Raw genomic sequence first — 13,018 nt, 5'->3', positions numbered from 1 at the left:
TTGGAAGATATATATGATATATGTAATATATATGTAAGATATATATGTACATATATGTATACATATATACATACTTATATATGTATATATACATCTGCATGTACATATACAGACACATATATGCATTTATATCTTCTTCCAAAATCATAAATGTATATCCTTATAATGTTTTAAGCAACTCAAACATTTTTATTTATTGAAGAAATTTCTTATAGTATAAGTGAATCAATGATTGATGTCAAACTAGTTTTTTAATAAACCACTAAAAACACAATGCAGTTTGTACTTATTGAAACATCAGTTACCAACCTGTGGGTCACAAGCCCTTTGACAAACCTCTGTCTCCATAAATGTTTACATTAAGATTCATAAAAGTAGCAAAGTTATGGTTATGAAATAGCAATGAATGTAACATTTTTGTTGGGGGTCACCACAACATGAGGAACTGTGTTGGTGGGTTGTAAAATTAGGGTGGTTGGGAACCACTGTACTAAAACAATAAAAACATAACTAATTTTAATTGGTTCCTTTTCTTGAAAATAAAAATATTGTTCAGTTTCAGAGCAAGAGTACTTTAAAGATTTGAAACTTAAAAAAAAATCATTAATCGTGAACACAAAGAACAAAAACTTCTGTATAGATTGTGTGATATTCTAGGAGACATCACAGCATGAATGTTTGCTGTTTTTGTTTTTTTTTCCCCCCGTGGACACCTATGCTAAGGGACCCTCCCATCCAACTAGTTTTCTCCTTTACCAGATTGAGATTATCTCACAGTCTTTCGCTGTTTGCTTTTATATGTCTTTATCTTAAGGTGTGGGATTCAAGACTATACCCCGCCGCCTTCCTCTTTGACCAGGAGTAACTTAAAATAGGTCCTGAGCTTGCCCACTTAACTGAAAGAGATCCTGCGGTTTGCAGCTTTCTAAATTAGACTTAGATTCCTAATTAACTCAACAGGGGATGAAATAGTATTCAACCTTCCTTTTCTTATGATTTTTACCCAACTTGGCAAGGCAAACTGCAGCCCAGGAGGCTCAGGAATAATAAATCACTACATAGATGTATGGTACACCAAAAATATTCAAAACCTAGAATCATGAGCCTATGAATCAGACGGTTTCATATTTATATCCTGAGCACCTTAAATTACAGATCATTTTCTATATTAATAAAAGGAGAAAATATCCCTACAATTACCCATGACAATTTAACCACCTTCATTTTTTAGCTAATTAAGAATATTATTTAACTCTGAAGAACAGGGCTAATTTCCCAGTACAGAAATAACAAAAATGCTTGTTTTTTTTTTCCTCTCCTTAAGATTAGTACAAAAACCAGAGCTTAAAGGAATGATGGAGGAAGAGAAGGGAATCCCAGAGCACTGCATAATAGGCCTGCATCACATAGATCACCATCCCTAGACAATCAGACACTACATAAATGTTTCCATTGTTCATTTCCTTCATTGCGCATACAATGAAACTGTCCACAGTGATTAAGTGATGCCTTGCCACAGGAAAGGGGAAGCATTTTCCTAATGTACATCAGTGCTGGATTTTTTTATAAAGCTTATTAAATGCCTCATCTGTTTCATCACAAACCTTCACTTACTAAAGATAAAGAAATCATGCAATAATTCAAACTGTATTTTTTATGGATAAAGCTTTATGCCAAAATGATCACATATTTCAGCAATAGCTCTCTAAGGATTCTGGTTTTACAAAATAGCTTCCAGCACTCAAATGGATAAGGATTTGCAAACTGAACAATCTGCATCAGGTACTAAATAGACATTTGTTTAGCTGATGAGTACATGTGCTGTGTGGATAGTCTGTTGATTAAAATGGCTTCTTGAACAAAGTTTTAGGTACTGATATTTTGGGGACACAAATCTGCTCACTCCTTGCACTATTACATACCTTAATAAAGTAGCTTTTAAAAATTCCAATAGAGTTAATCAACAATAGCTCAATGTTCAGTTGCAACCCACAAATTTTCATACTTTTTAGCAGAAGAGCCATTGAAAAATTGCTCAGGCTTATATAATAAATGTGTAAGATAATGTATATTTCATGTCATATGTATATTATATATAAATATGTATGCATGCATATAATGAGCTCATATATATTAACATAAATAGCATATATACATATATGTTACATATATATGTGTATATATAAATAAATAAATATAGAGAGACACAGAGAGAGAGAGTTGCTACCTGTATGTATTCTCCTCACTCCCAAGAAGTGGATTTCTCACATAAATCAACACACACAGATCACTGAAATGCCTCTTCACAGCCCTTGTAAAAATTATAATAGAAGGAAGTCATATATCACAAATGGGAATCAAAATAGAAATAATCATTCTAGGAGACAATTTAGCAAATTGTTTCAAACATCTAAACAATAAATGAATATGTGTATGCCTCGACTTAATACTAATTTGTTGTTAAAAATATACACTCTTTTAATAATGACGTTAAATGTACTGTGAGGGTAATCAGAATATTCATCTTTCACGGTAATGATCTTACTGCAGTAATGGAGGAAAAGGAAATAATAGTTTCTCTCTCTCTCTATATATATATATATAAATATATATTCATACACACACACACTGATCAACTAATCATATAATCATGTCACAAACCTTTTAAAAATTGAAACGGTTAATTATGAAACTATATGTTAGGTATAATCTTGTCATTTATAGAAAAAGAACCTGTATATAAGCATAAAATATTTGGAGATCAAAGATCCCAGTGTTGACTGTTTTACAACTACCTAAAGAAACCACAGGTGATTTTTTTTAACATTCAGTAACTAAGAAAAATCTTCAAGGAACAAATGTCTTTTTTGACAGATGAAGATAACCAGAGATACATCTTCAAAACATTTTCTTTGGATAATATTCTCATTTATTGTTCAATAGGATGTTGACCATATTAACTCGGATGGCTTACTGCGCATTGTTTGACAGATGTTTTGGTACAGAGGACAGCAAATTGAGTGTTTAGAATATTTTAAGGAGACGAGAGTTGGAAAAGAATTTCAACCTTGAAATTCCTTTTAGTTGAATATAGGTGTGTTAAGAAAACTAAAACCTTTTTTTTTTTTTTTTTTTTTTTTTTTTTTTTTTTTTTTTTAGCACAATGGTAAGATCATGATAGCTCACAAGCTGTTGGCTTTACCTCCTGAAATAGAATGAAGTGTTGCCATGACTACTGAGGTAAGTTCAGCTGGAATTGCTAATGTCAGTCAGCAATTCATGTGGAGGCTGAACTTGAGAGCACTGAAATACATGACACATATTGTCTTACAGTTTTCTCTGTACCGCAAGGTGGGATACACACTGGAGAGGTAGCACGAAGTGATGTATGAACATGTAGCCATGAGCATCTTCCTGCTCTGCTCTTCTATTAGTCTTAATATGAGTAAAGTTCAGAGGTGTTGAACGCTTTAAGGGACAACTTGAAAATTGTCTCTAAAAAGATGATTGCTGGGCAGTATAAAGTGTCCTCTTTCTCCCATTTCTTTCAGAACTTGCCACGCTTTGAGAACAGAAACACCTCTTGATGACTCCTTTGAAAGCTCACTGTAACAGGTAAGTATTCATTAACTGTCTTTCCAATATTAAAAAAGAACTGTTTACAGATATCAATTAAATCCTCAACATTACGAAAGACATTAACACTATGACTAGTTCAACAAAGAAATAATTTCAACATTGGGTCACAGGAAAATCAAAAGTAGAAAAATGTTCTTCAAGAAAGAGTTAATATTTAGTTGTATTAAAGATCTTCAGAGAAATTTTGTGAAGATCTGTAATGATAACAAAATTCAGAAATCAGTAGGTTACTGTTAACTTCAATGACAGTATCAGCGGCAAAGTTATAGCCTGTATAGGGCCATGGGATTCACAGCAAAGTACATGACTCACAATGCTGCTGAGTCTAGAATGGAAGTCTGGCAGAAGCAGAATGGCAACAAATAAAATAAATAAATAAATAAAGAGTTGAGGGTATGTTCTTTAAATAATAAATCCGTGTTAGGCTGTCTCTGATATGAACTCAGTGGCTGGCACTTTGATCATCTTTTCCTGGGGAGGGGGAAGTAGCCTTACCAGGCCACAGAGGAAGGCGATGCAGACAGTCCTGAAGAGACTTGATAGGCTAGGGTCAGATGTAAGGGGAGGAGGACCTCCCCTATCAGTGGACTGGGGGAGGGGCATGGGAGGAGAAGAGGGAGGGAGGGCAGGATTGAAGGGGATGAAGGAGGGGGCTATGGCTGGGATACAAAATGAATAAAATGTAATAAATAAAAAAGTAAATTAAAAAAATCCCTGTTCATTGCTAGAATAAATGTGAAACACAATTTTATATAGAATATATATTTTGTCAGTGTTTTTGTGCTGGCAGTTATCTTTTTATTGTATTAATTTTTTTTTTAAGACAAGGTTTCTTTTTGTAGCCTTGGCTATCCTGAAATCACTTTGTAGACCAGGTTGACCTTGAACTCACAGAGCTGTGCTTGCCTCTGCCTCCCTGAGTGCTGGGAATATAAGTATGTGCCACCATGCTCAGTTTGCTGGTCCTTATTTTTTTGGTAGAAAAAAAAACCATGATAATTTTAGTCAAAGTAAAAGGATAATTTAATAAATAATTTTGAAGCCTGTTATAAAAAGTCACCTTTAGCTAAGCAGAATGTGAACTGGAAAGGCTTAGGTTGTTATAAGGAATAGATATTTCTTAAAAAAAAAAATGAGTTCCACAGTTGAGAATGTGGTATTAGGAGGCAGAAGGATGTAAGAGATAAAATATATCCGTTTTTCAACATTTCCTAAGCCCATGCTCTTGGCTTGGAGAAGGTAAGATTCTCTCTTTTCACCAGACATTTTCCCAGATGTGGAATCAGGAAGGAATTATGACCTAATATCATAGGCTTAATGGTCCTAAAGTGTAGTCTGAGAACTTTAGCCTTGCAAAATTTTCTCTTAGAAAAATGTCCAAAGGAAGATTTTGAATCTTGACTTAGAAAACATCTTTTGATAAATCAGTTTGTACAAGGTTGCATCTGTCAGGAGTCATTCAAGTCGAGTAGACAAGAGATTAGAACCCACTCGTGGGCTTGTCCTCAATCTTTGTGTAATTGTAGTTTAAGTCTTCAACAATTTCACATAATTGTGCTGTTACCACAATTTGTAAATTATTAACGAAGCCCAGTGTTCATATTTGCTAGCTGACCTAAGTTAATCTAGGTGATCCCTGGGGAGTAACATCTGTGAAGTCTAGTTTTAAACCATCACAATTTAATAATTTGTTTAAATCATAAAGTTAGTTGTAAAATGTCATGTGTTGATTATCCTGGTGCAAAAAGAACTTTCAGCCACACAAAAAGTAGCTACTTTTCTTTTTAGAGAAAAAAGGCTCATATACATAAAAGATTAATCAACAAAATGTTAAAGTATATATTAATTGTGAAAATTAATGGTCTATTTTATACCAGGAGTAGCTAAAGTCTAGGAGCATTCACACATAGTTCATACTGTTTGATGTTTTGGAAATATATTCCAGTAAGGACGTGTGCCTAAACCGAAGTTAAGCACCTCTCTCTTCTCTCTTTCTCTCTGTGTCTCTCTCTCACACAACTTGTTTATGTTCTTGATATTCAAACAAAATATCTAAAATTTGAGAACTATCAGAGACTATCATTTATAAATCTTTGAAACAATTATTTTGTGAGTGGTCATGTTGAATTCAAACAGATGTAGCATGTGGAATTAGGGAAGTGAAAAATTCAACCTCGATATTTTATCATAGACAACTGCATCTGTGTGATGTTAGCACATATACCCTTGTAATATTTTTAGCCATTACTCTACTGCTTTCATATATTAATCCGGTATTTGACAACTCAATTATAGCATTAAGTTCTCCAACTGTCTCTGTCCCTCTCTTAAAGATATGCCTTCGCTGTTCTCATCAGCCTTGTTCTTACTAATGTTCCCACTTCTTTGTCCAAAGTCAACATTCAGACATAGCTGACTGGTAAAATATAAGCCGAATGAATTTTCCCTCACAGGGATGTGGAATTTTGAACTTAATCAGAGCCTGTGAGCTTGTGCCATAAAGTATCAAGCAGGAAAAGAAAAAAGTAGCCTGGGTTGTTAGAACTAACAAAATTTCATGCAACAAATGTTATACATGTGACAAAAAGGTTGAGAGTCAGATATAGGACAATGTTGCTGTAAAAGACAGTCACTGTCTAAGAGGCGTAACTGTTTTATCACTACATGGGAGTTAAATATAGCAAGTCCTTTCTCTGTGGGACTTAACAAAAACAAGACAGACAGTAAGCACGATGTCTACCATAGCAACCTTTTGTTCCCACCAAACTTTGAGTTTAATGCCCCATACAAACTATACAGTTTGCACAGTATCCAAAGTAGGAGTTACAATATGCAGGTATGACAATTCTTCCCAGTGGACTTCTAACAGGAGTCAAGTAGAAGATACCTATTATATGGGTCAGGAAATGAGGTTCATAGGTCCAGGGAAAAGAGCTGCTGGCCAGCACAGCTCTACCTAAAATTTTATGCATCACTGATTCAAGTCACTTAGCATCAGAGCAGCAATCCTGCAAGAGTCTCGGATGAATGCTTTTGATAAATCTTATGACATTCAGAGTAATTCAAGTTGTGATGTCCTTATCAGCTGTGCATCACTCTTACCAACTCACAGTCTCATGAAATTTACCAGTCAAAGGCAACTTTACGACAAGAAGTGGTTTTGGTTTTGTTTTGTTTTGTTTTGTTTTTTTCTCATAGCCTTGGAACCACCTTGTGGCTTCTTCCAGAGAAACATTGCTAGGATTTTAATAAATGGTATATTTTTCATGCATTAGGGAAAGGGGTCGAGGGCTGTGACTTATTTAAAACAATCAGTGTAGTGTGAAGTCTGTAGGCTGTCATTCCAACATGACATTCTATATTCCGTCCTTTTAATTCTGGCCTTCTGGAAGAAAGTCATCGTGTTAGAAGGACCCAGTGGAAAGGACTGTTGGGAGGACTCCAGCCGAGAAATAGCTCTTACCCCGGTATCTACCGAGGAACTGAAAGCTGCTGACAACTGTGTCAGAGGAAATAGATGTCTCCCCATTCAAGCCTCAGATGGCTGATACTGGCAACATTTCACAGGACCAAGCAAAGCCATTTTTGGACTTTTGACTCATTGAGACTGTCAAAAATAGTGTGTTACTGTAAGCTGTCAGACTTGTGGTGATATGCTTAGGCAACCAGCAGCTAATATATCTAAATGGTGCCTGCTAATAATGTGCTTAAATGGCATCTGGTTCTCAGAAGAAAGGACACTTGAGAAAGATGGGGAGTCCAGCAAAGACCCCAGGAGGGGTGTAGTGGAATGTTCTAGGACGAGGAAGAAGACATCTGCCACAGAATGAGCAGCAAGAGAGCAATAGAAGGAGAAGTGAGAGCTTAACCAGATTTATTAGCTACATTAAAGACGTCCAGGCTTGAGAGAAACAAACAACAACAAAAAAAGTGCTGTGATCAAAGAAGGTATAACAACCTTAAGAGATAGCTATATACAATTAAGAAAATAAGCTGAAGGAGGTAAAAATAATAATGGAAGCCAGACAGGAGATGATCACTATAACCACAGTGGGAAGGAGTGATGGCTTGGAATGGAGTGAGGACTTGGAATGGAGTGGCAAGAGGGAGTTGGATTTTGGTTGTATTCTGATGATACCATCTTCAGGACTTCTGGATAAACTTCATAGGACTCTAAGAGAGAGAAGCTTCAATGCGAATACAACATTTTGGGTAGGTGTGATCAGGATTTGGGAAATGTTTAGTGAACAGGCCTTATATGCTGATTTTTTTAGTGAGTGTAATGAAGACTGACTGCATTAAAAGCGCTGGACAGCTGAGACACACTTTAAATGTGGTAGATATGTCATGTCTGCACTGTAGTTGCAGTGGATCTCAGGGAGCCTTTGCTTTTTGCTTCTTACATCTATGAATCTACATAACCTTCTAAAATCTTTAATATAGAGACAGAAGGGAGCCATAAACGTCCAACTACGTCAAAATTTAGGTGAAGAAGAAACCAGAAACTGTCTAAATAAAATGAGACCAAAAAAGGAAATCAATAGTCTGGAACAGTCAAATAGAAAGAACATTCCTAGGAAGAGGCCAGAATCCACGGGGAAGTGCAGGCCAAGATAGAATAAATGGCCGCCACTGGTTTAGTTGAGTCATCCATATGTTCTAAAGAGCAGACACAAAACAACAAAGAAAAACAGGACATAAGTCACGGGATAAACTGCAAAGATTAATATATCACCGAGGTTGTTTCCAGATGAAATAAGAATATAGAATAATTGACAATGTGGAAAAAAAAGAATTGACGGAAGGACAATATTGTGTAGATGAGAAGGGCTAGCCTTTTTCGCTGACTGGTCAGAAGAAAGGAATTTCATTTCTCAGGACAGATTAGTAAAAGCAGATTTTTTCATATTGGTAAGTCAAAAGACCCAAGTTTTTTTTTTTTTTTCTTAATTGCTGGATTCTTTCAATTAAACAGGAAATACAACTATCAGCTGAAAATAAGAATGACAGAAGGCTATGAGTATCTGCATAGACATTTCATAGCATAAAACAAAACCTGGGAGCATTGGTGACAGAGTGGCTGAGAATGGGATGAGTTTGCATTTCCTGATCATGGAGTTGTCTTCCCCTTCTTTCTTAACCCTTCTTTCTCTTCCTTTATAGTCTTGTCAGGTGAAGGTAAGAGTGCCTAGAATTTATTAGGGCTGATATTTTTTTTATGTTTTTTAAAATTTTTTATTCATATTAATTACAGTTTATTCATCTTGTTTTTTTTTTTTTTTTTTTTTTCAATGCAGTTTATTCAGGAACCTTGAACAATCTTCTGACCCTGGGGAAAGCCAGCCCACAGCTTAAATAGCCTCTGGGTAGCCAACCCAGGCATGCCATGTGGGCAATGCAGATAGGTCCACATACATGGAAGCAAGCCAGATCCTCAGCCTTAGCCAAATGTGGAATTGTTCGTGACAGAGAGCACTCACCATCGGGAAGGTGGAAGGCAGAAGCCAGCTCCATCTTTAAGGCATAGCATTCCGCAGCTCTCTACAGTTCCCCCTTTTTGTTTTAGACGCATCAGGCAAGAGTAGAGGTCTGATCTCTGATATTAGAAATAAATTGGGACTTTGTACCGATGTTCATTTAGGTGTCATCCACCCAAAGAGCATCAGACCCGTCCGATACCTTTTTCTCAGAGGCGGGACCTCGGGCATCATGGAACCGAACAGAAGACCCAGAAATAAACCCACACACTTATGGACACCTGATCTTTGACAAAGACGCCAAAACCATACAATGGAAAAAAGCTAGCATCTTCAACAAATGGTGCTGGTCTAACTGGATGTCTACATGTAGAAAAATGAAAATAGATCCATACTTGTCACCCTGCACAAAACTGAAGTCCAAGTGGCTCAAAGACCTCATCATAAAACCAGACACATTAAATCGGCTTGAAAAAAAAGTGGGAAATACCCTAGAACTCATTGGTACAGGGGAAAACTTCCTGAACAGAACACCAACAGCACAGGCTCTAAGAGCAACAGTTAATAAATGAAACTGAAAAGCTTCTGCAAAGCAAAGGACACAGTCATCAAAACAAAGCGACCACCTACAGATTGGGAAAGAATCTTCACCAACCCTTTATCTGACAGAGGACTCATATCCAGTATATATAAAGAACTAAAGAAGCTGAAAAGCAGCAAACCAAGTAATCCACTTAAAAAATGGGGAACAGAGCTAAACAGAGAATTCTCTGGAGAGGAATACCGAATGGCAGAGAAGCACTTAAAGAAATGCTCAACCTCACTAGCCATTAGGGAAATGCAAATCAAAACAACCCTGAGATTTCACCTTACACCCATGAGAATGGCCAAGATCAAAAACTCAAGTGACAACACATGCTAGAGAGGTTGTGGAGAAAGGGGAACTCTTCTCCACTGCTGGTGGGAATGTAAACTTGTACAACCACTCTGGAAATCAATCTGGCGCTTTCTCAGACAACTAGGAATAGCGCTTCCTCAAGATCCAGCCATACCACTACTGGGCATATATCCAAAAGAGGCTCAAGTACACAAAAAGGACATTTGCTCAACCATGTTTGTAGCAGCTTTATTTGTAATAGCCAGAAGCTGGAAACAACCCAGATGCCCCTCAACTGAAGAATGGATGCAGAAACTGTGGTACATCTACACAATGGAATATTACTCAGCAATGAAAAATAAGGAAATCATGAAATTCGCAGGTAAATGGTGGGCTGATATTTTGTAGAAAGCTCCGTAACAAATAAATGTAGAAAGATGATTGCAACTATACAGAAAATATTACTTACAAGTGTGAACACTGGATAACAAGTGAATTCTGAGAGAAGAAGGAATATGTAAGATGTTGAGATAAGGAGCACACAAAGTACTTTTGGTTAAATTGCCTGTGGTCATTGATGATGGTTACAGTTCATATACTACAGCGGACATCGTGGAAAGTGGTGGCCAATGAGCAGCACCAAGAGACAGAATTTGGAGTTGTCAGCAATTATTGGTAATACGGGACTCAGTGGTAAATCCAAGGGAATTCGATTCAAGAAAGAGCTGGAAGTGAATAATTAGAAGAGAATAAGTCTGACTTTGCTAATAATATTTGTGTATTTAGAGTTTCCATTATTGAGTTAAAAGTAGCACTGCATAAAGTGAAGATGTCTAGGGACTAAAAAGCATAAAGAAATGAAGAACCATGTTCTGGTGGCCTAATGATGAACAGCTGTGGGGTAGGGGCACAGGTGGATACAGGTTCATGGAAAGATATTACAAAGCTCAATGCCTTTGTGTATTCAGAAAGTTAGTGGACAGGATTATGAGGGATCTTCTGTCTCCAGAAAGCAACTGGTCTTACTTAGAAAAAGAAAGATAAAAAATTAGAGCAGTATATTAGAAATTACTTTTTATATTCTTCCTTGTGCCCAACTCAATTTCCATAGAACAACAGAACCATATTTTTCATAAGATAACTGAGATTGTGGACATGCCTATTTGAATTACTTTGTGACTTATTATCCCTGCCAGAATAAGCTTTGCTGTACCATTTGGTGCTTGCTCACCTGTCGAACTGCAATCCTTCCATATCGTCCATTCCCCATGACATGATGAGCATAATGAAGAATTTCAAGTCATATCTTTCCGTCCAGTCTTTGCCCACAAGACATTTCCTTTGCCTAACGCCTCTCTCATTCATTATTCCTTTTTTATCTAATTTATTGGCATGATACCTTCAGTTGCTTGCTTTCAAAATTGTTAATATGTTAAATTAATTCAAGTTTTCAAGTACTCAGCTCAGGCTACTGACCCTTCAACCTGGCTACAATCCTACTAGAAGATCATGAATGTCTCCATTCATACCACTTCATATTTATATATAATTATATGTTTATGTATGGTATATAATTATATATACATAAATATTTTATGTAACTCATAGCTGTTCTTAAATTTCATTAGAAAGTATTAAACTGAACATGTTTATTGTAAGCATAAGATGAAACACCACTACACAAATTAAGCAGATATTATTTAAGAATATATATATGTATTTGCATGCAATCACAATTAACAAAAAAAGAGGCCATAAGTATAAAAGAGAACAAAAGGGGGTATATGCAAAAGTTAGGAAAGTAAAATGGAAGGAGAAATTATATAATACTATTATGATATCAAAAGGAAAAAATTATGAAAAAAAATTACCTTTTACTTTTACCTTATTTTTGTATGGTCTGGTTTTAATATTAATTTTGCTTTTACAAGAATTGTTCAGAGCACAATGCTGGAACTTTTTAAACTAAATCAAATATAATTTGTTACTTAATATTTGATATTTAATATCAAATATGATTTTATATCACATGTATGTTACAAGACATGATAAATATATGCCAGATGTTTAAGAAAGATGACTTTATCTAGCATAGAATGCATTTCTTAAGTAGGCTATTATATAATTCCCATGTTGATGTATGAGTTGTTGACTATTATGAATATGCTGTTATAAATTACTGATAATATACAAAATAAATAATTTTGGTGATAACTTAATTGACAATTGACATGCCAAACCATTTGTGATTTTCTCGTAACAAAATAATAAGGTAACTGATTCCTTATTTCCTTGTTTGAAAAATATAAAGAACCTAATAAAATGATTGTCTAAATTCACAGGAGGCTTTAAACGTTTTCATCTGTCTATGATAAACAGCATTTCTTTCAGGCACCTACATTATTAAATGCCACATTGCAACAAGAATAGAGTCAAAGAGTATTATGTTTTACTTGTAAATGTAATGCACCTATAACTATCTTTTAGGATGTTATTGTGGTATTGAAGCCAATTAAAAGTGGAGTTGGAGGGCAGGAAAGGACAGACGAAAGGCTTCTCCATTTAACTGAAATCATATGCTTCCATGACAGTGGAATACTCCTGTGTACAGCTGCTGTGGGCAGTGGAGATTACCACCCACTTAAAAATTCAAGCTGAAACATAAATCTGTTGCTCAGAACCACACCCAGTCACATACCTCAAACAGATTTGTTTTCGGAGTCTTCCTTTGTAGTTAACCAAAACTGTATTTAAATAATCTGCTTAGCATAATGTGAAAGCTCAGAATAATAAAGTAAAAACACACGATGCTCCACTCCTCACTAGATTTGTAATATGCTCCGCCAGATGATCATTTTTCCACAGTCTGGCTCAACTAGCCATGAAAATCACGAGTATGAAGCTGAAGATTTAGTTTATAATTTGTTAAAGGTTGAAATAGCATCTTCAGATATAAACCAGCATATTTCTGCTTTTGTATTACTTCTAATCATAAAGCACAAAACTAGAAATGAATTTTAAAACT

General features: G+C 35.7%; 1 protein-coding gene across 3 annotated transcripts in view; it reads right to left on the bottom strand.

Annotated features, from left to right (window-relative positions):
- Agmo (alkylglycerol monooxygenase) overlaps positions 1-13,018 on the bottom strand; it is a 313,051-nt gene that overhangs the window by 47,604 nt on the left and 252,429 nt on the right. Inside the window, exon 13 of one of the 3 annotated variants that reach the window (XM_060367253.1) lies at positions 2,252-2,311. The exons of the other annotated variants lie outside the window; for them this stretch is intronic. Coding sequence (XP_060223236.1) covers positions 2,288-2,311 — 24 coding nt within the window. The 3' untranslated portion in view covers positions 2,252-2,287. Of the gene's footprint in view, positions 1-2,251; positions 2,312-13,018 lie in introns of those variants that run through there. 3 annotated transcript variants of the gene reach the window in all.

Source organism: Meriones unguiculatus, chromosome 1 (assembly GCF_030254825.1).
Source record: "Meriones unguiculatus strain TT.TT164.6M chromosome 1, Bangor_MerUng_6.1, whole genome shotgun sequence".
Classification (NCBI taxonomy): domain Eukaryota; kingdom Metazoa; phylum Chordata; class Mammalia; order Rodentia; family Muridae; genus Meriones; species Meriones unguiculatus.
Note: the sequence above shows the minus strand (reverse complement) of the source record. Positions and strands in the feature narration are given on the sequence as shown.